Below are 27128 nucleotides of genomic sequence, written 5' to 3' on the forward strand. Positions count from 1 at the left end.
TATAAGTGGTGGAACGTCCGATCAGGAGGATTCCAAGGAATAATAAGGTGCTTCAAAGGTGATTGGAGAGGTTGTCCATCCAAGAGCAAGAGCAAGAATCAACAAGAGGATGACTGGAAAACTAGAATTTGGGATCCCAGATGAGCTGTGAAGAGCAAACATGGGTGGCGAATCAAGGATGAGTGGAAGCATAAGCCACCATGACATAAGCTTCCCTTAAAAAGTCCAACTTAAGGACTTTAAACCAAACTGTTAGGTGGAAAACACCCCACCATGGTAATATCTTTCAACCTTTCTCTTCTTTTAACTTTTGCTTGTTGAATTTTGTCTCTTTGGTTAGTTTAGTTTGATTGAATTCCAGGCTTAATTTATTTGTATTTTGGTGTTTATTAGGTAATCTTAGTGGAATAATATGTTTTTGGGGTTTTAATATATTTGGGGCTTAAAAAAACTGTTTTGGAAGTCATGTTGGTGCCTTAGAGTCATTAAAAAGTTTGCAGTAACAGGGCAGTGTGCGTGTGCACACACCTGTGCCCACGCACACAATCCCCAGATTTTGACTTTTGTGCGTATGCACACATGCTCTTTTTGCGCTCTTTAAAGAAAAAAAGAAAAAGTCTTTTATGCGTGCACACAACTTTTTGCGTACACACACATAGTAACACCCTTCCTGCCAGAAGCGCTCGTGCACCCTGTGCGTTCGCATCCCCTTTGTTTTTCCCTTTTGTGCGCACGCACACGTCCTTTTACGTATGCACAGGTTGCGTTCTGGGCGTTAATCAGGAAGGGTGCCCTGTTGCGCCTTACCCACCCCCACCCAATCGTTTCTTCTTTGCTAATTCTCCACCCAACCCCACCCATCCCTTCTTCCGGCGACCACCACTGCCGTCGGTGCCATTCAGCCACCGCCACTACTCTTCTTCCTCTTTTTTCCTCTTCTTTCTTCTTCTTTCATCATCTTCTTCTTATTCTCTTTTTACTCTTCTTTATTTTGTTTATTTGCTTGTTTAATTTTTGTTTTCTTTATTTAACTTTAGTAATCTAGCTTATGTTTTGCTTAATTAGTTGTTGTTGAATTGCAAGTGTTCAATTTCTGATTTATGGGTTGTTGATGCTTAAATTTTTAGCTTGAAATTGTTGAATTTGTGCACCATACCATGTGTTTGACATAATGCCTGGATGAACTTTTTGTTTAATGCATGTGTTGTAGCTACCATATGTGTTAGACTATATCCTTGTTTGGCATTCTAATTAAGAATTGTGCACTTTTGAATGATTATGATGTTATTTTGGATTGGAATTTTTAATAATGTACTTGTTGTTGCTTTGAGTTGCTAACACCAAATTGATATGAAAATTGACATTTAATTTCTTGTTTGGTGAAATTTGAAACACGTGCATATTGAGTTTAGTGAATTGAATTGAATTTCTTATTCATCATGGTTTTCAAACCAATATAATCACATCACAAGGTCCTTGTTTCTTGTTAATGCTTTGCATTTGTTTGAGTTGACTTGACTTGATTCTTATCAAGACTTGTCACTTTTTGTAATAAGCACCTTATACATGTGATTATTTCATTATTCCTATGGATGAATAAGTAGCGCTAACTTTTATTTATCTTGTGCTTTCACTTGCACATCTTCAATGCCAATATTTCCTAAATTCAATTCACTCTTGTTATAATTGTCTAAGTTGCTTATCCTTAGTTGATGCTCATCCCTTGCTTGCATCTTACGTCATTTAATTGCGGAACTCATGCTTAAATTTTGACTGTGTGGATGCCTTTTTAACCGGCCGTTGTGTGTGTTCCAATCGCGAGCATAATTGGAATACACACATGGCTCATTTTTATCATGCCACACCACTATACAACCTTCCTCAATTAAATACTTATTTGTTTTCTATTGGCTCCAAGTATACATTGTAATTGCTTCATCCTTTACCATTTTGTGCTACTTGCCTTTTGATTCTTAATTATGCTCTATTCATTCTTTTTAAGGATGAGTCGTAAAGGCAAGGAGCTGGTAGAGGAGGAGGACGCCAAAGAGGGAGATGCCAAGAAGGCATTGAACTTGGCAAATTCTATGCAACCCGAGCCCCCGCATCTGCCTGCTGAAGTTGGAGGAACTTTAGAGCCATTCTCCCCGGATTGTGTTCGTGCATGGAGGATCGTGCAACGGTTAAGTGTGGGGGAAGATTCGCCATTTTTGGGGACGTAAATTTTCTCTTCCGAACACTTTGCACTTCATTTTTGTTTTTTTCTATTATGTTTCTTGTAGATATTTGTTAGTATTTTTAATTATTACAGCTTTACTTTAGTTGATATATATATATATATTGCATTTGCATTTTTGCATGGTATATATTTTATAGATAGAAGTTGTGATTGGATGATGTGAATAGCATAGTGCCTAGTTCAATTTTGTGCTAATTGTTCACGTTAGTTTTTAGATGTTGAAAATTAGGAATAGAACTAGGGAAATTTTAAAATTTGCATCCATCACTTCACAGATACATATAGGAAATAATTTTGGTGAAAAACAACAAAGATTTCCAAGAATTTTAATTTTAGGGCATTCTGTTGAATTGATTTGGAAAATTATTTTTTAAACTTGCTTGAATGATTTTTGTAGAATATAGAAGAGAGATAGAACAAAATACCTTGTGAGTTTTTGTTCTTATATTGTGTTGTTGCATATTTTAACCATTACTTTTTTCTCGTGTGCTATGCTCCTTCTATGATTGTGATCTTAGATTTGCTTGATTCCTTATTTTCGATGTTTTATGTTTTGAATGCATTTAGCATGATTGAGGTCATTTTTGAAGCTAAGCTTACTCACCCATATAGCCTAACCCTTACATCTACCTTTATAAGCCAATTTTGAGCTTTCTAATCCCCTTTATTCTAATTGTAACAACATCAAAACCTTAAGCGTAAAACCATGAATCACCTTGAATTTCATATTTGATTAGCTTAAGTTGAGGTGTGTATGTCATTTAAGTGTGGGGAAATTTTGGGAAGCATTGGTAGAAAAAAAATTTTATTTTGGATATTCATTGAAAATTTTGGAAAATGGGTGCACATTCATGTATCAATTTGCTTTAACCATATGCATTTGTCATAGTAAAAGAAAAAGAAATAGAAAAAAATGAATGAAATGGGAAAAAAATAGTAATAAAACGGGAACAAAAGTTATCCCAAAGAAAAAAAAAGAAGAAATAAAAAAATGAATAAGAAATGCATATGTGAATTTGGATGAAGAAGATGCATGAATGTGTATAAAAAGTGTGATTATGGGAAGTTAGGTTGCATATTTTAGTGATTTGGTTGATATAGGTTGAGTGAGAGACTTGAGCTAATCAAAGATCCAATTCCTTAGTCCACTTAGCCATATCTATCCCACCTTAATCCCAACCCCATTACAACCCGATGAAGTCCTCATGATAATTGCATTCATGCATCATATATTTGTTGATTGTTAGATGAAAAGCAAATCCTTGAAAGCATGATTAGAGGAGGATTGAGTGATTAAACCCTAAACACCAAGCGATGAGAGCGTATACACACCTAGTGAGGGTTCGATCACTCAATTCTATGTTTTCACACCTCTCTTATCATGTATTCTTGCAAGTTGATTCATTTTGATGAGTTGAATCAATTCTTTGGATTTTGATTGCATTGAATTACTTCTTTGCTAAGCCCTATATGTTCATATACTTGCTTGGAAATTTGATTATTTATTTTCACCAATTCCATAGAATACTATAGTATAGACAGATATAGATAGTATATAATATACTTGAATGCATATAGACAGTTGCATTCAATAAGTTGTCACCCTTTGATCATTCTCCTTGTTTGTGTTTAGCATGAGGACATGCTATTGTTTAAGTGTGGGGCAATTGATAAGTCCATATTTGACAATAAATTTTGGAATGATTTGAGTAGATTTCATCACATAAACCCGCATTTATTCACTTAAATAGCATACTTTTGTGTTTTTCTCTAAATATTGTCCAATTGTGAAAACATGCTATTTTGTGCTTATTTTAATCAATTTTATTCTACTTTCATGTCATTCGATGCCTTGATGTTTTTTATGAGTAATTTTAGGTGTAATGGGTAGGAATGCTTTGATAAAAGTGGAAGAGAAGCATGCAACTGGCAAAAAACATGAAGAAAACAAAGGAAAAAAAATTTTAGAGTGTGCCCACGCACACCTTCTGTGCCTACACACAAGGGTCAAAATCAGCACCTGTGCCCACGCACAGCTCTGTGCGTACGCACAGAAAAAAAATCAGCAAGTGTGCGTACGCACAGGTCTCAGCGCGTGACTTCATTAATGAAGCACGTGACCCACGATTTTGGGGGCCTCTTGGCCCAGTTTTGAGTGTGCTGAAGCTGATTTTAGATGCTATATGAAGGGGACTTCATTCTTTATCAAGGCATTAGGTTTTATTAGGACTTATATAGTTTTAAAACATAAATTAGGAGTAGGAGTAGTGTAGTTAGAATGCTCTCTTAGGGTTTATATAGTTTTCATTGTAGCATTTTATAGTTTCAAGTTTTCATCTTGGGTTGCTCAACTCTTTTGTAAGTACTCCTTAATTTCCTTTTAATTACATTCCCTTTACTTTTATTGTCTTATGGTTCAAGTTACTTGTTAATATTTGCAATTTTGGTTTCTTGAAATTTTGGTTGATGAATTTAGTGTTTTATGGTTTATATTTGCTTGATTGAATGTTTATTGTTGATATTATGAATAGTTGGTTATAGTTTTTATTTCCTTTGCAATTTCCTATGTTTTGGTTTTATGCCCACCAAGTGTTTGTGAAAATGCCACTTGGTAATTTTGAGTAGATTTTCACACCTTGGCTTGGAAAATGAGTTTCTAGGATACTAGAGTCATAATGTCTGACATTTAGTGGTAATTCTTGGGTAGTTAGTTGATTCTTGTTTCCATTAACGCTAGCTTTTTACTAAGAAATTAGCAAGTTAGCTAGGACTTATGGATTAAGGTCAATTATGCTTGCTTGACTTACTCCTCGATGTTAGGGATTGACGAAGCGAGATTGACTCATCATAGTTGCCATAGTTGTGGTTATGAAGATGATAGGATTCCTTAATTCTCATTCCCAAGTAAAGGCTCTTTTATTCATTTTAGCATTTTCACTGAGTTTGACCTTACTTCCTTTTTACTTGCATTAATTTCCTTTTTGATAATTTACTAGTTCTTTTATATCTTAGTTCTTTTAGTCTTTACTTCCTTGATTTCAAAACCCATTTTCCTTACAACTAAGAAAGTGACATCTCAATTGCATTCCTAGGGAGAACGACCCAAGGTTGAATTACTCTCAGTTAATTTGTATTTGAAAAATTAAACTTTGATGTTGGGAGTTAGTTGTTGATTTGGGCTATACTTCCAATGAAGAGATTCTATTTTGTAAAATTCTAGATCAATAATAATTCTGATCATCAAGCTTCAACAACAATCAGGGTGGAACCAATCAAAATAGGTTCAACAACAGATAGTTCCAACCCTCTCAGTAGCAGATGGAGACGCCTAAGCAAAGCCTCTCTGACTTAGCCACGATAGTTTCTAACCTCTCCAAGACCACTCATAGCTTTATACAAGAGACTCGGTTCTCAATTCGGAACTTGGAGATACAAGTCAGTCAGTTGAGCAGCAGGATAACTGAGAGGCCTCCCAACACTCTTCCAAGAAACACAGAGGTAAATCTAAGGAAAGAGTGCAAGGCCCTCATTATGGGAAAAGAGGCCGAACCTAAGGAGGAACATATTGCGGAGGATTTGAAAGAGGAAGAGGCTCAAAAGGAGACTGGGAGTGCACCAACACACGCCTCAGTAAAGATAAAAGAGCCTGATACACAACACTCTCTAAACGTGCAAAAGGAGACTAAGGATGAGCCGATGAATTAGAGGATAGAGAATCTAAGAATGAGAATTTATGAGTTGAGAACTTGGAGAGGAATGATGAACTTGTTGGTTACTGAAAGAAAGTGTGCCAGGCACTATATCCTTGGAACGATAGTGTGCCGAACACAATATCCCTGGAATGTTGAGACTTGAGAGTGAGAATAGATTGAGATGAGAAAATGGTAATGATTGACAATGATTTGAAATTGATGGACGAGTTGGGGTTGAGGATTCCCCCTTAGTTATTGTGGTTACAAAAAGAGACACAGGTTTTTATGCTTGCGAGGTGTACAGGGCACTCACCCTGTGAGAGATACAGGCTGTCCTTCCTGTGAGATAATAAAAATGATGGTGAAATTATGGATGGTTATATGATCATATGACAGAGTACTAACCCTAGGAGAAATACAGGCTGTTCTGCCTACGAGGTGTACAGAGCACTCACCTCTGTGAGGTGTACAGAGCACTTAACTCTGCAAGGTGTACAAGGTACTCAACCCTGCGAGCTTCCCTCTATCTGCGAGGTGTACAGGACATTCTCGCTACGAGGCTATACAATATAGCTAGTAAACAGTAGAGAGGACAATGTCCGGGTTAGCTACCAGATGTGTCGGGTTTGGCTATATAACCGACGGATGATATGATTGGCCATAGGGCAGGCATACATCATTTGCATATGTTTTAATATGTTTGGGTTTGTTTAATTGTCAGGTTTGCCTAATTGTACATATTACATGATTATATGCTACTTGTTTTACTTGAATATATTTGTGTATTACTTGATTGCATTGCTTGTATTTGTACAATTGAGAGGTCCCTCATGCTAGTGTTGGTTGATGCTGAGGGTTGGTGTTTGTTCTGGTTATGATGCTATTTGATTGGAGAATTGAAGAAAGGCGAGAATTGTTGACTTAGACATAGAAATCCCTTAAGATAGTTGCAAAGTTATGGAGTAAGGAGGATAATAAGATGGATATGATGAGGTGTGAAGTTAAGATTCTTCGTGAGTTCTTATATAGTGCATTATATTTTATTTGGAACTTTTACTGTACTGGGATCCCATAGGTTTGGGGTTCTCGTTCCGTATATATTTTTTGTTTTTCAGATGCATGTCCAAGTGCTCAACAGTGAGCTGTGCTTTATCTGAGAGATGACGAAGCTCTTTGGATTTTCGTATTTATCTTGCTTAAATATCTCTCCATTCTTATTTTGACAAACTTACACTATTTATGCAATTTTTTTGGAACTTGCCTATAGAGGCTTTTATGTATATTTTGAGAGAGATAGGAAAAAATACTGTTGTCAAACTGGTTTTAATTTCTGTACCCTAGCCAGCCTAAACTTCACAGGTTACGACTAGGTGAATGGAACCATTCAAAGAATAAAGACATTAGATGATTAAACATAAATATTGGCTTGATGTCAAGTTCTAGAACTGTTGAGTCAGTGGTTCAAGTTATAAATATCTAAAATGAATAATTATGGAAACTGAATATATTAAAACACAAGTAATTATATATATATATATATATATATATATATATATATATATATATATAGGGTTAAATATATATATATTATATATATATAGGGTTAAATATATATGAGTTACTAATATAAATGACATTTACTCAAATTAAAAATATATATATTTTATTACTTATAAATTACTAAAATTATAATTTCAATTATATAAAATATTTCATCATAATAAAAAATATATATAAGAATCTGAATTTAATTAAACTCAAATAGTTATAAAATTAATTTAATTACTTTTAATAAAATAATATAAAAAAATAATGAGTTTGATTTAATAAATAAATCATAACATAAAATAAATTGATAATAATTAAAGTTTCAAAAATATGGGATGTTACAAGTTCCTCTTGTGGGGCCTTAATTGTCACAAGTTATAGATTACAACATTCTTGCTCTACATTAGTACACATCCTAATCCTTCAAAGGAAGCATCACGGTATACCTCAAAAGGTTCTTATGGGTCTGGTAGCCGCTAACATCAGCGCTATAGTTAACTTTTCCTTCAAGGTGTCAAAACTACTTTCATATTCAGCCATTGATACAAACAGAACTTCTTTTCTGGTAAGACATGTCAAAAGTAGTGCTATCTGTGAAAATTCCTTAATGAACCTCTGGTAGTATCCAGCCAATCCAAGAAAGCTCCAGACTCCTGTAACAATCGAAGGTTGTTTCCATTGTACCACTACTTCAACCTTCGAGGGATCTACTAATATTCCACCTTGTGTTATAACATGCCCCAGAAATGTCACTTTCTTTGCCCAAAATTCACATTTTGACAACTTTGTGAACAGCTTTTGCGCCCTCAATATCTGTAATACAATCCTAAGATGTTCTTCCTCCATCTTGGAATAGATGAGGATATCATTTATGAATACTACCAAAAACTGGTCTAAATACAGACGAAAAATGAGATTCATATAATCCATGCATACAACTAAGGACTGTGCATCATATCATGTTTTTCTATGATTTTTCATACAAAAAGTTAATTAATCATGCTTAATTATTGAGTAATTTTGTGCTTAAATCATAGATTATTTTCAATTCTTTGATTTGGTTTAATTTGTAGAAAAAGAGAAGTAAAAAGCACAAAATAAGCATGAAAGAAGAAAGGAGCTTAAAAGGTGAAGCAGAGAAGAGAAGAAGCAGAGGACAAGGTGACGTTAGTGGCAATGTTAGTGCCACTAATGCCAGTGCTAACCTGGGCAAGGCAAGGAAATGTGGCGTTAGTGGCAGCGTGATGAGCGGATAATTTATACGCTTTTTGGCATTATTTTTAGTATGTTTTTAGTATATTTTAATTAGTTTTTATTATATTTTTATTAGTTTTTAAATAAAAATCACATTTCTGGACTTTACTATGAGTTTGTGTGTTTTTCTGTGATTTCAGGTATTTTCTGATTGAAATTGAGGGACCTGAGCAAAAATCTGATTCAGAGGCTGAAAAAGGACTGCAGATGCTGTTGGATTCTGACCTCCCTGCACTCGAAGTGGATTTTTTGAAGCTAAAGAAGCCCAATTGAGGCGCTCTTAATTGCGTTAGAAAGTAGACATCCTGGGCTTTCCAGAAATATATAATAGTCCATACTTTGCCCAAGATTTGATGGCCCAAACCGGCGTTCAAATTCAGCATAGAAATTCTGGCGTCAAAACGCCAGAACTGGCATAAAAGCTGGAGTTAAACGCCCAAACTGGCATAAAAGCTGGCGTTTAACTCCAAGAAAAGTCTCTACACATGAAAGATTCAATGCTCAGCCCAAGCACACACCAAGTGGGCCCAGAAGAAGATTTCTGCAATAATTACTTATTTCTGTAACCCTAGGCTACTAGTTTTCTATAAATAGGACCTTTTTCTATTGTATGTAGATATAGAGGTTTATACTTCGATCATACTTTGATAGACCTTTTCACGTTTGGGGGCTGGCCTCACGGCCATGCCTGGACCTTTTGTTCTTATGTATTTTCAACAGTGGAGTTTCTACACACCATAGATTAAGGTGTGGAGCTCTGCTGTTCTTCATGAATTAATACAATTACTATTGTTCTTCTATTCAATTCACGCCTGCTTCTTCTCTAACATATTCATTCGTTCTTCAACTTGATGAATGTGATGATCCGTGACACTCATCATCATTCTCACCTATGAACATGTGCCTGACAACCACCTCTGTTCTACTAGCAATGGCATGAATGCGTATCTCTTGGGTTTCTAATCTAAGATTGGAACCTTCGTGGTATAGGCTAGAATTATTGGCGGTCATTCTTGAGATCCGGAAAGTCTAAACCTTATCTGTGGTATTCCGAGTAGGATCTGGGAAGGGATGACTGTGACGAGCTTCAAACTCGCGATTGTTGGGCGTGTGACAGACGCAAAAGGATCAATGGATCCTATTCCAACATGATCGAGAACCGACAGATGATTAGCCGTGCGGTGACAGCGCATTTGTAACATTTTCACTGAGAGGACGGGAAGTAGCCATTAAAAATGGTGATGCCCAACATAAAGCTTGCTATGGAAGGGAGTATGAATGATTGGATGAAGGCAATAGGAAAGCAGAGGTTCAAGAGGAACAAAGCATCTTCATACGCTTATCTAAAATTCCTACCAATGAATTACATAAGTATCTCTATCTTATTTTATGTTTTATTCATCTTTTAATTATCAATCCTCCATAACCATTTGAATTCGCCTGACTGAGATTTACAAGATGACCATAGCTTGCTTCAAGCCGACAGTCTCCGTGGGATCGACCCTTACTCACGTAAGGTATTACTTGGACGACCCAGTGCACTTGCTGGTTAGTTGTGGGGAATTGTGACAATGTGTGATTCACGTTTGAGAGCTCCAGTCTTTGGCGCCATTGTTGATGATCACAATTTCGTGCACCAAGTTTTTGGCGCCGTTGCCGGGGATTGTTCGAGTTTGGACAACTGACGCTTCATCTTTTTGCTTAGATTAGGTAATTTTACTTTTTATTTTCGAAAAAAAATTTTTTAAAAATACAAAAAATTTTCTATGTTGTTCTTCAGAGTTTTTAAGAATGAATTCTAGAGTTTCATGATGATCTGTTGAAGTCTGGCTGGCTGTGAAGCCATGTCTAATCTTATTGGACCGAGGTTTCAACTTATCATCACAAGAGCTTGTTGATTTCTATCAATTTTGCTGTTGTGAGTAATGATCTGCTAAAGCTTGGCTGGCCATTGGCCATGTCTAGTGTTTTGGACCGAAGCTTTCACTGAAAGCTTGGCTGGCTAGTAAGCCATGTCTAATTCCTGGACCGGAGTTTTAGACTAACATTGCAATGATTCCTAGAATTCTCATTAAAATTTTTGAATCCCTTTATTTTCCTTTCCATATAATTTTCGAAAAATCACAAAAAAAATTTTAAAACCATAAAAATCAAAAATATTTTATGTTTCTTGTTTGAGTCTAGTATCAATTTTCAAGTTTGGTGTCAATTGCATGCCTTTATTCTTCTTGTATTTTTCGAATATATGCATTATGTTCTTCATTGATCTTCAAGCTGTTCTTGATGATTTCATTGCTCTGATCTTTAATTTCTCTTACTTTGTGTCTTTTGTTATTTCTTACATGCATTTTTAAATTGTTATAGTCCTTAGTATACAAACTTCTAAGTTTGGTGTCTTGCATGCATTGTTTATTTGATCTTAGTTGCATTCTTTTTATTATTGTTTCTCATCATTTAAAAATTCAAAAAAAATTTTAAAATTGTATCTTTTCAAGTCAATAACATAGAGAATTGAAGATTCAGAACATTCAGCAGAGAAATTACACAGTAAAAGCTGGGCGTTCAAAACGCCTAGTGAAGAAGGAAAACTGGCGTTTAAACGCCAGCCAGGGTACCTGGCTGGGCGTTAAACGCCCAAAAAGGTAGCATTTTCGGCGTTAAATACCAGAATGGATGCCATTCTGGGCATTTAATGCCAGAAGGACACTAGAGGGAAGATTTTGTTTTTAATTCAAATATTTTTCAAATTTTCTTAATTTTTTAAAATCAAATATTTTTTTTATCATATCTTTTCAATCATATCTTTTCAAAATCAATTTCTTTTCATTTTTTTATTTATTATTATTTTCAAAAATCCTTGCTACAATTAATAATTTAATTCAAAATTTTCAAGTTATTACTTGCCTATTAAGAAAGGATCAAAAGTTTTAATTCTAGAATCATATCTTCCAATTTCTTGTTAGTCAAGTAATCAACTTTAATTTTAAAAAATTTCTTCTTTTAAATTTGATTCTCAATCATATCTTCTCAATCATATCTTTTCAATCACATCTTTTTCAAAATTAATTTCCAATCATATATTTTTATTTCTAATTTCAAAATCTTTTTCAAAAATCACTTTATTTCTTTCCCAATCTTATTTTTCGAAAATCATCAATCAAATTTTCAAAAATTTTTTTAATTATTTCAAAATCTTTTTACTTTATTTTCGAAAATTCTTCCGCTCTTCCCACATCCTTCTATTTATGGACTAACACTCCTCCTCAATGTACAATTCGAACTCTATCCCTCTTGATAAGTTCGAATTCTTTCTTCTCTACCTTCTCCTTCTATTCTTCTTTACCTCTGACACCTCAAGGAATCTCTATACTGTGACATAGAGGATTCCATATTTTCTTCTTCTCTCTTTTCATATGAGCAGGAGCAAGAACAAGGGTATTCTTGTTGAAGCTGATCCTGAACCTGAAAGGACCTTGAAGAGAAAGCTAAGAGAAGCCAAAGTACAACTCTCTATAGAGGACCTAACAGAACTTCTCAAACAAGAAGAAGACATGGTAGTCGAAAACAACAACAATACCAACAATGCAAGGAAGGTGCTTGGTGACTTTACTGCACCTACTCCCGACTTCTATGGGAGAAGCATCTCAATCCCTGCCATTGGAGAAAACAACTTTGAGCTTAAGCCTCAATTAGTTTCTCTGATGTAATAGAATTGCAAGTTTCATGGACTTCCATTGGAAGATCCTCATCAGTTCTTAGCTGAATTCTTGCAAATCTATGACACTGTCAAGACCAATGGGGTTGATCCCGAGGTCTATAGACTTATGCTTTTTCCCTTTGCTGTAAGAGACAGAGCTAGAACATGGTTGGATTCACAATCTAAAGAAAGCCTGAACTCTTGGGAAAAGCTAGTTAATGCCTTCCTAGCAAAGTTCTTTCCACCTCAAAATTGAGCAAGCTTAGAGTGGAGGTCCAAACCTTCAGACAGAAGGAAGGTGAATCCCTCTATGAAGCTTGGGAAAGATACAAGCAATTGATCAGAAGGTGTCCTTCTGACATGCTTTCAGAATGGAGCATCATAGGTATCTTCTATGATGGTCTATCTGAACTGTCCAAGATGTCATTGGACAGCTCTGCTGGAGGATCTCTTCATCTAAAGAAGACGCCTGCAGAGGCTCAAGAACTCATTGAAATGGTTGCAAATAACCAATTCATGTACACTTCTGAAAGGAATCCTATGAATAATGGGACAAGTCAAAAGAAAGGAGTTCTTGAAATTGATACTCTGAATACCATATTTGCTCAGAACAAAATATTGACTCAACAAGTCAATATGATTTCTCAAATTCTGTCTGGAATGCAAGCAGCAACAGTCAGTACTAAAGAAGCTTCATCTGAAAAAGAAGCTTATGATCCTGAGAACCCAGCAATGGAAGAGGTGAATTACATGGGAGAACCCTATGGAAACACCTATAATCCTTCATGGAGAAATCATCCAAACCTCTCATGGAAGGATCAACAGAGGCCTCAACAAGGCTTCAACAACAATAATGGTGGAAGAAATAGGTTTAGCAATAGCAAGCCCTTTCCATCATCTTCTCAGCAACAGACAGAGAATTCTAAGCAGAGCCACTCTAATTAGCAACTGTAGTCTCTGATCTAATCAAAACCACTCAAAGTTTCATGACTGAAACAAGGTCTTCTATTAGAAATTTGGAGGCACAAGTGGGTCAGCTGAGTAAGAAAGTTACTGAACTCCCTCCCAGTACTCTTCCAAGCAATACAGAAGAGAATCCAAAAGGAGAGTGCAAGGCCATCACCATAACCCACACGGCCGAACCTGGAGAGGAGGAAGAGGCAGTGATCTCCACTAAGGAAGACCTCAATGGACGTCCACTGGCCTCCATGGAGTTCGCTAATGAGGAACCATGGAAATCTGAGGCTTATACAGAGACCATTGATATTCCATTGAATTTACTTCTACCATTCATGAGCTCTGATGAGTATTCTTCCTCTGAAGAGGATGAAGATGTTACTGAAGAACAAGTTGCTAAGTACCTTGGAGAAATCATGAAGCTAAATGCCAAGTTATTTGGTAATGAAACTTGGGAAGATGAACCCCCATTGCTCATCAAAGAACTGGATGACTTGACTAGGCAGAAATTACCTCTAAAGAGACAAGATCCTGGAAAGTTCTCAATACCTTGTACCATAGGCACCATGACCTTTGAAAAGGCTCTGTGTGACCTTGGGTCAAGTATAAACCTCATGCCTCTCTCTGTAATGGAGAAACTAGGAATTTTTGAGGTTCAAGCTGCAAGAATCTCATTAGAGATGGCAGACAATTCAAGGAAACAAGCTTATGGACTTGTAGAGGATGTCTTGGTAAACGTTGAATATAATCCTAGAGACTGGGAAGTGTATGGATGAATCCATCATTCTTGGCAGACCCTTCCTAGCCACAGCAAAAGCTGTGATTGATGTTGACAGAGGAGAATTGGTCCTTCAAGTGAATGAGGACTCCCTTGTGTTTAAAGCTCAAGGATCTCCCTGACGTTAGGTATTTTTACCAGTAAAGAGATTTATAGAAACAGTCGCGTTGTAAATATAGTCTCTAAACCGACAAAAATCCCTTCTTACAAACGTTTTGGGTGTCACAAGTAACAAACCCCTTTAAAAATTGTTAACCGAGTATTCAAACCTCGGGTCGTCTTCTCAAGGAACTGCTTGGAAGTATGTTCTTATTATTGGCTATAAAGGTTGTAATCGGGGTTTAGAAGATGAGAGGCAAGTAATTTGAATGACAATTAAAGTAAATGGCAATTAAAATAAATAAATACTGTAAAGCAGACTTTTGGCAAGGTAAGAGAAGTTGGAGGTCCAACGTAGTTATCTCTCTCAACTATAATGAAAGTTGAATCTAAACTCCACTTGATCAACCTGTACTAGCGCAACGGAAAGTCAAGGGACTAATTAAATTGACCTTTGAATCCTATTTATTTCCTAAGAAAAGGTTGGGATTACTTAAGTTCAGCTCAATTAGCAAGATAACGATTATCAATTATGTTGAGTTTAATAATTGTTGAGTTACTGAATTCTTAACCAGAACCAAAAGGGGAAAAAGTAAAATTGATAGAATAATAAAAATATCCTTAGATGGGAAGCAATGGTAACTTAAATCAGAGAGAACAATCATAAACTGAAAATACCTCAAATATTATTAATTCAATTAACAGTTTTCAACATGGAAGAAATTCATAAATTCACTGATTAATTAAAGTGCTGGAATAAATAAAAGTAAAAGAAAGCTAAAATAAAGAAACGTAAAACCTGGATTGAGAGTCACTCTTAAAACAAGAAGAAATCCCAAATCCTAAGAGAGAGAGAGAGAAGATCTCCCTCTCAACTAAATCTAAATCATTGAAAAGTAAAATAGGCGAGCTCTCTTTGAATGGATGCATTCCCGCACTTTATAACCTCTGGTCTATGCTGTCTGTACTTGGATCTGGGCCAAAAAGGGCTTCAGAAATCGCTATGAGCGTTTTCTGCAATTTCTGGTGCGTGGCCTCTGTCACGCGTCCGCATGGGTCACGCGGTCGCATCATTCGGAGCTTTTCCTTGTCACGCGGTCACGTCAGTCATGCGACCGCGTCATGTGCGTTCTGCTTAAGGCGCGTGGTCGCGTCAGTCATGCAGCCGCGTCGCTGCTGATTCGTGCTTGGCACACGATCGCGTCATCCATGCGATCGCATGGATACCAGTTTCCTTAAAGCTCCGTTTTGCCTTCTCCTTCCTATTTTGTATGTTTCCTTTTCCATCCTTTAAGTCATTCTGCCTTAGAAAATCTGAAACTACTCAATACACTAATCACGGCATCGAATGGAAATAAGGGTAATTAAAATAATTAATTTTTAAAGCTTAGGAAACATGTTTTTCACAATATGACATAATAAGGAAGGGAAAGTAAAACCATGCAATTAATGTGAATAAGCAGGTGAAGGATTGTATAAATCACTCAAATTAAGCCCAAAAGAACTCATGAAATATGGGTTTATCACTCCCTCTGTAATCATGGAGAAGAAGCATGAAAAGCGATGAGCGGATAATTTATACGCTTTTTGGCATTATTTTTAGTATGTTTTTAGTATATTTTAATTAGTTTTTATTATATTTTTATTAGTTTTTATTTAAAATTCACTTTTCTGGACTTTACTATGAGTTTGTGTATTTTTCTGTGATTTCGGGTATTTTCTGGCTAAAATTGAGGGACCTGAGCAAAAATCTGTTTCAGAGGCTGAAAAAGGACTGCAGATGCTGTTGGATTCTGACCTCCCTGCACTCAAAGTGGATTTTCCGGAGCTACAGAAACCCAATTGGCACGCTCTCAATTGCGTTGGAAAGTAGACATCCTGGTCTTTCCAGCAATATATAATAGTCCATACTTTGCCCGAGATTTGATGGCCTAAACAGGCGTTCGAAGTCAGCTCAAGAATTCTGGTGTTTAACGCCAGAACTGGCATAAAAACTGGAGTTAAACGCCCAAACTAGCACAAAAGCTGGCGTTTAACTCCAAGAAAAGTCTCTACACATGAAAGCCTCAATGCTCAGCCCAAGCACGCACCAAGTGGGCCCTGGAAGTGGATATTTACACTAAACACCCTAGCTTACTCATTTTCTGTAACCCTAGGTCACCAGTTTACTATAAAAACTACTTGTAGTGATTCATCTTGTACCTCATGACACCTTACACGTTTCATGTTGTATTCTCTATGGCATGAGTCTCTAAACCCCATTGTTGGGAGTGAGGAGCTCTGCTGTTCTTCATGAATTAATGCAATTACTACTGTTTTCCATTCTATCACGCTTGCTTCTATTCTAAGATATTCATTCGCACTTCAACCACCTCCGTTCTACCTTAGATTAAATGCATATCTCTTAGCCTCATGATTCAGATCAGAGTCTTCGTGGTATAAGCTAGAATTATTGGCGGTCATTCCTGAGATTCAGAACGTCTAAACCTTGTCTGTGGTATTCTAAGTAGGATCTGGGAAGGGATGACTGTGACGAGCTTCAAACTCGCGAGTGTTGGGCGTAGTGACAGACGCAAAAGGATCAATGGATCCTATTCTGACATGATCGAGAACCGACAGATGATTAGCCGTGCGGTGACAGCGCATTTGGAACATTTTCACTGAGAGGACGGGAAGTAGCCATTGACAACGGTGATGCCCAACTTAAAGCTTGCCATGGAAGGAGCCTTGCGTGCATGAAGAAGAAGATAGTAGGAAAGCAGAGATTCAGAAGACAAAGCATCTCCAAAGCCTCAACCTGTTCTTCATTACTGCATAACAAGTATTTATTTCATGTTCTTTTACTTTTTACAATTAAATTTGAGAATTATTGATATCCTGACTAAGAGTTACAAGATAACCATAGCTTGCTTCAAGCTGACAATCTCCGTGGGATCGACCCTTACTCACGTAAGGTATTACTTGGACGACCCAGTGCACTTGCTGGTTAGTTATGCGGAGTTGCAAAAGTGTGATTGTAATTTCGTGCACCAAGTTTTTGGCGCGTTGCCGGGGATTGTTTGAGTTTGGACAACTGACGGTTTATCTTGTTGCTTAGATTAGGAATATTTTATTTTTGTTGGTTTAGAGTCTTTTATTTGAGTTTAGTTTCATATTTTAAGTTTGGTGTCAATTGCATGCTTTTATTTTCTTTTAATTTTTCGAAATTGCAAGTCTTTAGTTCTTTCTTGATTTAAAAAAAAAAATTCTAAGTTTGGTGTCTTCTTTGTGTTTTCCTTTAAATTTTTGAAAAGTTGTGTTTGATTTTCTAAAAATTTTAAGTTTGGTGTGTTTTGTGCTTTTATTTACTAAAAATTTTTTTCAACAATTTGTTCTTGGTGTTCATCTTGATCTTCAAAGTGTTCTTGGTGTTCATCTTGACATTCAAAGTTTTCTTGTTTGTTCTCTGTGTTTTGATCTAAAATTTCTAAGTTTAGTGTCATTTTGTTGTTTTTCTCTTTCCGCATTAAAATTCAAAAATCAAAAAAATATCCTTTCCTTATTTTACTCATAAATTTTGAAATTTTGCATTAATTTAGTCAAAGATTTTCAAAATCATATCTTTTTTTAGTCAAGTCAAAATTCTAATTTCAAAAATTGATCTTTTCAAATCTTTTTCAAAAATCAAATCTTTTTAATTTCTTCAATCATATCTTTTTTTTTAATAAATTGCAATCATATCTTCTAAATCATATCTTTTTCAAAATAATTTTCAATCATATCTTTTTGATTACTTTTTCCAAAATCTTTTTAATCAATTAATTAATTTAGTTTTCAATTTGCTTTTATTGCATTTTCTTCTAATTTTCGAAAACCATATCCAAAATTTTTCAAATCTTTTTAATTAATTAGCCATTTTAGCATTCGAATTATTTATTTATCTTTTTACTTTTCTTAATTTTTCAAAACTTTTATTTTATTTTTCATTTATTTTGTTTTATTTCATTCGGTTAATTTTAATTAAAATAAAATAAAAAAATATTTTATTTGCAATCCACATCATCTCCCTTTCTCCATCATGGACCTAAGTGGAAGTGAACAGTTCAGAAGGACTCTGGGGTCATATGCTAACCCCATTACAGCTGCATATGGGAGTAGCATTTGTATACCTCCCATCAAAGCAAGCAGTTTTGAGCTAAATCCTCAGCTCATTATCATGGTGCAGCAAAATTGCCAGTATTCCGGTCTTCCACAGGAAGAACCTACCGAGTTTCTGGCACAGTTCCTACAAATTGCTGACACAGTACGTGATAAAGAAGTAGATCAGGATGTCTACAGATTATTACTGTTTCCATTTGCTGTAAAAGATCAAGCTAAGAGGTGGTTAAATAACCAACCCACAGCAAGCATAAAAACATGGAGAGAGTTATCAGACAAATTCCTGAATCAATTTTACCCTCCAAAAAGGATGACACAGGTAAGGCTAGACATCCAAGGCTTTAAACAAGAGGATCATGAATCCCTTTATAATGCCTGGGAGAGGTACAGAGGGATGCTAAGGAAATGCCCCTCTGAAATGTTTTCAGAGTGGGTACAGTTAGACATCTTCTACTATGGACTTACAGAAAAAGCTCAGATGTCTCTAGAACACTCAGCTGGTGGATCTATACACATGAGAAAAACAATTGAAGAAGCTCAAGAACTCATAGATACAGTAGCTAGAAATCAACATCTGTACTCAAACAGTGAGTCCTCCATAAAAGAATAGGCTATGGCAGTAACTACTGATCCTAATCCTCAAGAACAGATTGTTAAACTTAATCAGCAATTACTCCTTATGACAAAACAATTAGCAGAATTCAAAGAGATTCTCCAAGACACTAAAAATGCTAACAAGAATATAGAAGCACAATTGAATCAGACAAGACAGCAGCTATCTAAACAGATAACAGAAGAATGCCAAGCTGTCCAACTAAGGAGCGGGAAGACATTGAATAACTCAGCTCAAAGTAGCAAAAAGTCAAGAAAGGGATAAATGACAGAGGATGACCAAACCACTGCCCAAAATCCCTCTGAGGACATCAAGAGCCCAGAGAGGAATAACTCTGGCGTTCAAACGCCAGAAAAGGGGGAAAAGTTGGCGTTAAACGCCCATTCCTTGTCCAGTTCTGGCGTTCAAACGCCAAAAAAGGGTGGGAAGCTGGCGTTAAACGCCCATCCAGCACCCAATCCTGGCGTTCAAATGCCAATGAGGAATCAGACACCTGCAAGTGCTGATAGTAACCCCTCTAAGAAGGCTTCTCCGACCACTTCTGTAGGGAATAAACCTGCAGCAACTAAGGTTGAAGAATATAAAGCCAAGATGCTTTATCCTCAGAAGCTCCGCCAAGCGGAACAGGATAAACAATTTGCCCGCTTTGCAGACTATCTCAGGACTCTTGAAATAAAGATCCCGTTTGCAGAGGCACTTGAGCAAATACCCTCTTATGCTAAGTTCATGAAAGAAATCTTAAGTCATAAGAAGGATTGGAGAGAAACTGAAAGAGTGTTTCTTACTGAATAATGCAGTGCATTCATTCTAAAAAGCTTACCAGAAAAGCTTCAAGATCCAGGAAGCTTTATGATACCATGCACATTAGAGGGTGCTTGTACCAAGACAGCTCTATGTGACCTTGGAGCAAGTATCAACCTAATACCTGCATCCACTATCAGAAAGCTTGGGTTGACTGAAGAAGTCAAACCAACTCGGATATGTCTTCAACTTGCTGATGGCTCCATTAAATATCCATCAGGCATCATTGAGGACATGATTGTCAAGGTTAGGCCATTTGCCTTTCCCACTGACTTTGTAGTGCTGGAAATGGAGGAGCACAAGAGTGCAACTCTCATTCTAGGAAGACCTTTCCTAGCAACTGGACGAACTCTTATTGATGTACAAAAAGGGGAAGCGACCCTGAGAGTCAATGAGGATGAGTTCAAGTTAAATGCTGTCAAAGCTATGCAGCATCCAGACACATCAAATGACTGCATGAGCACTGATATTATTAACTCTTTGGTGGAAGAGATCAATATGACTGAGAGTCTTGAATCAGAGCTAGAGGACATCTTTAAAGATGTTCAACCTGATTTGGAGGAACCAGAGGAAATAAAAGAACCTCTAAAAATCCCTCAGGAAGAGGAGAAACCTCCTGAACCAGAGCTTAAACCACTACCACCATCCCTGAAATATGCATTTCTGGGAGAGGGTGACACTTTTCCAGTGATCATAAGCTCTGCTTTAAATCCACAGGAAGAGAAAGCACTAATTCAAGTGCTAAGGACACACAAGACAGCTCTTGGGTGTTCCATAAGTGATCTTAAGGGCATTAGTCCAGCAAGATGAATGCACAAGATCCTATTGGAGGATGATGCTAAGCGAGTGGTTCAATCACAGAGGCGGCTAAATCCAGCCATGAAGGAAGTGGTACAGAAAGAGGTCACTAAGTTACTAGAGGCTGTGATTATTTATCCTATTTCTGATAGCCCCTGGGTGAGCCCTGTCCAAGTTGTCCCCAAGAAGGGAGGCATGACAGTGGTTCATAATGAAAAGAATGAACTGGTTCCCACAAGAACAGTTACAGGGTGGCGTATGTGTATTGACTACAGAAGGCTCAATGCAGCCACCGGAAAGGATCATTTTCCTTTACCATTCATAGACCAGATGCTAGAGAGACTAGCAGGCCAAGAATACTACTGCTTTTTGGATGGCTATTCAGGCTACAACCAAATTGGAGTGGATCCTCAAGACCAAGAGAAAACAGCATTCACATGTCCATCTGGAGTATTTGCTTACAGAAGAATGCCTTTTGGTCTGTGCAATGCACCTGCAACCTTTCAGAGGTGCATGCTCTCTATCTTTTCTGATATGGTAGAGAAGTTTCTAGAAGTCTTCATGGATGACTTCTCAGTATTTGGAGACTCATTCAGCTCCTGTCTTGATCATCTAGCACTTGTCCTGAAAAGGTGCCAAGAGACTAACCTGGTCTTAAACTGGGAAAAATATCACTTTATGGTGACTGAAGGAATTGTCCTTGGGCACAAAATTTCAAGCAAGGGGATAGAGGTGGATCAAGCCAAGGTAGAGGTAATTGAGAAATTACCACCACCTGCCAATGTTAAGGCAATCAGAAGTTTTCTGGGGCATGCAGGATTCTATAGGAGGTTCATAAAGGATTTTTCAAAAATTGCAAAACCTCTAAGCAACCTGCTAGCTGCTGACACGCCATTTGTGTTTGACATAGAGTGTCTGCAGGCGTTTGAAACCCTAAAAGCCAAGCTGGTCACAGCACTAGTCATCTCTGCACCTGACTGGACATTACCATTCGAATTAATGTGTGATGCCAGTGACCATGCCGTTGGTGCAGTGTTGGGACAAAGGCATAACAAGCTTCTGCACGTCATTTACTATGCCAGTCGTGTTCTAAATGACGCACAGAAGAATTACACAACCACAGAAAAGGAGTTACATGCAGTGGTTTATGCCATTGACAAGTTTAGATCCTATTTAGTAGGTTCAAAAGTGATTGTGTATACTGACCATGCTGCTCTTAAATATCTACTCACAAAGCAGGATTCAAAACCCAGGCTCATAAGATGGGTGTTTCTTCTGCAAGAGTTTGATATAGAAATAAGAGACAGAAAAGGGACAGAGAACCAGGTAGCTGATCACCTATCCCGGATAGAACCAGTAGCCAGGGCGTCCTTCCCTTCTACTGAGATCTCTGAAACCTTTCTAGATGAGCAACTCTTTGCCATTCAGGAAGCACCATGGTTTGCAGACATTGCAAATTATAAAGCTGTGAGGTTCATATCCCAGGAGTACATCAGGGTGCAAAAGAAAAACTAATTTCTGATGCAAAGTACTACTTATGGGATGAACCATATCTCTTTAAGAGATGCGCAAACGGAATGATCCGCAGATGCATCCCTAGAGAGGAGGCACAGAAGATCCTGTGGTATTGTCATGGATCACAGTATGGAGGACATTTCAAAAGTGAGTGAACAGCCACTAAAGTCCTCAAATGTGGCTTCTATTGGCCTACTCTCTATAGAGATGCCCGAGAGTTTATGCGTAACTGTGACAGTTGCCAAAGAGCTGGTAACTTGCCTCATGGTTATGCCATGCCTCAACAAGGGATCTTAGAGATTGAGTTGTTTGATGTATGGGGTATTGACTTCATGGGTCCTTTCCCACCATTATACTCAAACACTTACATTCTGGTGGCAGTAGACTACGTATCTAAATGGGTGGAGGCAATTGCCACACCCACTAATGATACCAAGACTGTGCTGAAGTTCCTCCAGAAACATATTTTCAGCAGATTTGGTATTCCCAGAGTACTAATCAGTGATGGGGGCACCCATTTATGCAATAAACAGCTTTACTCTGCTATGGTTCGATATGGAATTAGCCACAAAGTAGCAACTCCGTATCATCCACAGACAAATGGACAGGCTGAAGTCTCTAACAGAGAACTAAAGAGAATCCTGGAATGGACTGTAATTGCCCGTAGAAAGGATTGGGCAAAGAGCTTGGATGATGCTCTGTGCGCATACAGAACAGCATTCAAGACTCCTATAGGAACCTCTCCATACCAGCTTGTGTATGGCAAGGCCTGTCATCTGCCCGTGGAACTGGAACATAAAGCCTATTGGGCAACCAGATTTCTAAACATGGATGCTAAGTTAGCTGGTGAGAAAAGATTGCTCCAGCTAAATGAGCTAGAGGAGTTCAGACTCAATGCTTTTGAAAATGCAAAAATTTATAAGAAAAAAGCAAAAAAAGTGGCATTACAAGAAATTGTCATCCAGAGTCTTTGAGCCAGGACAAAAAGTTTTACTGTTCAATTCTAGGCTCAGATTATTCCCCGGGAAATTAAAATCCCGGTGGAGGGGACCATCTGTGATCACAGGAGTGTAACCATATGGTTATGTTGAGCTTCAAGATATTGATTCTGACAAAAAGTTCATTGTTAATGGACAGAGAATCAAACATTATCTTGAAAGCAATTTTGACCAAGAATGCTCAAAACTGAGGCTTGAATGCAGCTCAGTAAAGGTCCAGCTAAATACAATAAAGAAGCGCTTGCTGGGAGGCAACCCAGCCATTAGCAAGTTATTTGTTTTAATTATAGAAGTTTGATATACATTTTTCTTCAAAGGTTAATCACCAAAACTGAAGGAATTCATAGAGTTACAGAGGGATTCAGTGCAAAAAGCAGAAAAAATGAGCTTGCTGCCAAGAAAACGCTAGTAAAGGGCATTTTGGGCGTTAAACGCCAGAATGGGTACTGTTCTGGGCGTTTAACGCCAGTAAAGGTGCCATTTTGGGCGTTAAACGCCAGAATGGGTACCATTCTTGGCGTTTAACGCCAGAATTGCAGCATCCTGGGCATTCAGCAAAACGCCCAGTGATAAAGGGGTTTCTGGCGTTTAACGCCAGCCAGGGTACCTGGCTGGGTGTTAAACGCCCATAATGGCCAACAATTGGGCGTTAAACGCCAGAATGGATACCATTCTGGGCGTTTAACACCAGAAAGGCAGGGGGAGGAGATTTTGTTTCCAACTTCAAATTTTTTAAAAAATTTTCATGTTTTGATTCATACTTTTCTGCATAAACATGTTTCAAACTTTCATCATTCACCCTCAATTTTCAAAAATTCAAACATTTTCTGATTCTCTTTTCAATTTTCTTTCAAATCCTTCCCAAATCTTCTTCAAAAACTCAATTATCTTCTTAATTTCTTTCTAAATCTTTTTCAACTCATCATATCATCTCTTAATTCTTAGATGCATAACCAAATTTTTAGATTTAACATCTTTATATCTTTTTCAATTACAAATCTCATCTTTTTCATATCATGATTTTATTTTCTTCCATCAATCATATCTTTATGTCATATCTCTTTCAAATTTTTCGAAATCCCTCCACTCCTCCTATAAATATACATTCGGCCATCCCCTCCTCTCCACCATTCAAATTTGCCTCTTCTCCTCTCTCTCCCCTTTCCTTTCTTTTGCTTGAGGGCAAGCAAACCTCTAATTTTGGTGTGTTTTTCCGTGATCACTGAGCTAAGACTCATCAAGATCATGGCAACTAAGGGAAAACAAACCAAATCAAGAGGCAAGAAAGAGAACACTCCAAAGAGTATTTGGAATCAAGAGAGGTTCCTAACCAAAGAACATGCAGACCATTACCACAAAATAATAGGTCTGAGGTCAGTGATCCCGGAAGTTAAATTCAATCTGAAAGAAGATGAATATCCGGAGATCCAAGAGCAAATTCAAAACAGAGGATGGGAAATTCTAGCTAATCCTGAAACAAAGGTTAGAAGAAACATGGTTCAGGAATACTACTCAAATCTGTGGCAAACAGATAAGCAAAGAATAACTGGAACCGCCTTTCATACCTACCGAACCATGGTCAGAGGGAGGCTTATTTAATTCCATTTGGACAAAATAAGAGAGGTCTTCAAATTGCCTCAACTACAAGATGACCCAGAATCCTTTAATAGGAGAATGGTGAGAGTAGATAAGGGGTTGGATCAAGTTCTAGAGGACATATGCCTCCCTGGAACTAAGTGGATAACCAATTCAAAAGGTGTCCCAAACCAACTCAAGCGGGGAGATCCCAAACCAGTTACAAGAAGCTGGTTGGACTTCGTTGGGCATTCTATATTGCCCACTAGCAACCGCTCTGAGGTCACTGTCAAAAGAGCAGTGATGATTCATTGTATTATTCTTGGAAAGGAAGTGGAGATTCATCATCTGATTTCTTGTGAGATTTACACAATTGCAAACAAGAACTCCACTGAAGCCACACTGGCCTACCCAAGCTTAATTTCTCTGCTATATAAAGATGCTGGGGTAAGGATGGGAGTAGATAAATTCATCCCAATCAAACACCCAATCACCAAGAAGTCAATGGAAGGACAAGTTCAAGACAACTCCATAAAAAGGAAGGCGCAGGAGTTCCTCCCAAAAATTCCTGAAATTGACTACTGGACCCGCCTAGAAGCATCTGTTACCAAGCTGCAAGAAGCTATGGAACAACTTAAGGAAGAACAGCAGAATCAAAACTGCATGCTCTGCAAATTGCTGAAGGAACAGGAGAAGCAGGGGCGTGAGCTAAAGGAGCTGAAGCGCCAGAAGCTCTCCCTTGAAGGACTAAGCACCCCACAGATTGAGGGATCATCCACTTCTCAAAATCAAGGTTGTTGAGTCCTAACTCTGTGATAACCTTTATTATTAAGAGTCTATTTTAAGAGTCATTTATTTTTCTGTTTTTTTATTTTCTGCCTTCTATTATTATTGGTTTGCTCCTATATTTATTTTTGAGTCTTATTGTCATTCCATGATTAATAAAATTTAAAGTTTATGTCTTAAAGCTATGAATGTCCCATGAATCCATCACCTTCTTAAATAAAAAGTGTTTAATTGAAAAAGAAAAAGAAGTACATGAATTTCAAATTTTAAAATAGTTTAATTATTTTGATGTGGTGGCAATACTCTTCTTTTCTGAATGAATGCTTGAACAGTGCATATGTTTGAATTTGATATTTATGAATGTTAAAATTATTGGCTCTTGAAGGAATGATGGAAAAGGAGAAATGTTATTGATAATCTGAAAAATCATAAAATTGATTCTTGAAGCAAGAAAAAGTAGTGAATAGAAAAAAAAAAAGAGAGGATGATATGCGAGAAAAAAAAAGCAAGCAGAAAAAGCCAATAGCCCTTTAAACCAAAAGGCAAGGGTAATAAAAAAGATCCAAGGCTTTGAGCATCAGTGGATAGGAGGGCCCACAGAAATAAAATCCTGGCCTAAGCGGCTAAACCAAGCTGTCCCTAACCATGTGCTTGTGGCGTGAAGGTGTCAAGTGAAGACTTGAGACTGAGCGATTAAAGTCGTGGTCCAAAAGCAAAAAGAGTGTGCTTAAGAGCTCTGGACATCTCTAATTGGGGACTCTAGCAAAGCTGAGTCACAATCTGAAAAGGTTCACCCAGTTATATGTCTGTGGCATTTATGTATCCGGTGGTAATACTGGAAAACAAAATGCTTTGGGTCACGGCCAAGACTCATAAAGTATCTGTGTTCAAGAATCAACATACTTAACTAGGAGAATCAATAACACTATCTGGATTTTGAGTTCCTATAGAAGCCAATCATTCTGAACTTCAAAGGATAAAAGGGGATGCCAAAACTGTTCAGAAGCAAAACGCTAAAAGCCCCGCTCACCTAATTAATACTGATCTTCATAGATGTTTTTGGAATTCATTGTATATTCTATTCTTTTTATCCTATATGATTTTCAGTTGCTTTGGGACAAGCAACAATTTAAGTTTGGTGTTTTGATGAGCGGATAATTTATACACTTTTTCTCATTGTTTTTAGTATGTTTTTAGTATATTTTAATTAGTTTTTATTATATTTTTATTAGTTTTTATTTAAAATTCACTTTTCTGGACTTTACTATGAGTTTGTGTATTTTTCTATAATTTCAGGTATTTTCTGGCTGAAATTGAGGGACCTGAGCAAAAATCTGTTTCAGAGGCTGAAAAAGGACTGCAGATGCTGTTGGATTCTGACCTCCCTGCACTCAAAGTAGATTTTCTAGAGCTACAGAAGCCCAATTGGTGCGCTCTCAATTGCGTTGGAAAGTAGACATCCTGGTCTTTCCAGCAATATATAATAGTTCATACTTTGCCCGAGATTTGATGGCCCAAACAGGCGTTCCAAGTCAGCTCAAGAATTCTGGCGTTTAACGCCAGAACTGGCATAAAAACTGGAGTTAAACGCCCAAACTGGCACAAAAGCTGGCGTTTAACTCCAAGAAAAGTCTCTACACA

At 37.2% G+C, this 27128-nt stretch overlaps 1 protein-coding gene and 1 non-coding gene across 2 annotated transcripts in view; one reads left to right on the top strand and one right to left on the bottom strand.

Annotated features, from left to right (window-relative positions):
- The window catches only part of LOC107643621 (uncharacterized), an 85076-nt gene extending 75731 nt beyond the window's left edge, over positions 1-9345 (top strand). Inside the window, exon 6 of the mRNA XM_088488939.1 lies at positions 8874-9345. Coding sequence (XP_088345065.1) covers positions 8874-8888 — 15 coding nt within the window. The 3' untranslated portion in view covers positions 8889-9345. The remainder of the gene's footprint in view (positions 1-8873) is intronic.
- A 3343-nt stretch (positions 9346-12688) lies between these two features.
- On the bottom strand, positions 12689-12796 carry LOC148564373 (small nucleolar RNA R71). Its single transcript, XR_015884395.1, has one exon. It is a non-coding gene; the product is annotated as a small nucleolar RNA R71 (small nucleolar RNA).
- Positions 12797-27128: the final 14332 nt, after the last annotated feature.

This window comes from Arachis ipaensis, chromosome B5 (genome assembly GCF_059453495.1).
Source record: "Arachis ipaensis isolate K30076 ecotype BB chromosome B5, ASM5945349v1, whole genome shotgun sequence".
NCBI lineage: Eukaryota > Viridiplantae > Streptophyta > Magnoliopsida > Fabales > Fabaceae > Arachis > Arachis ipaensis.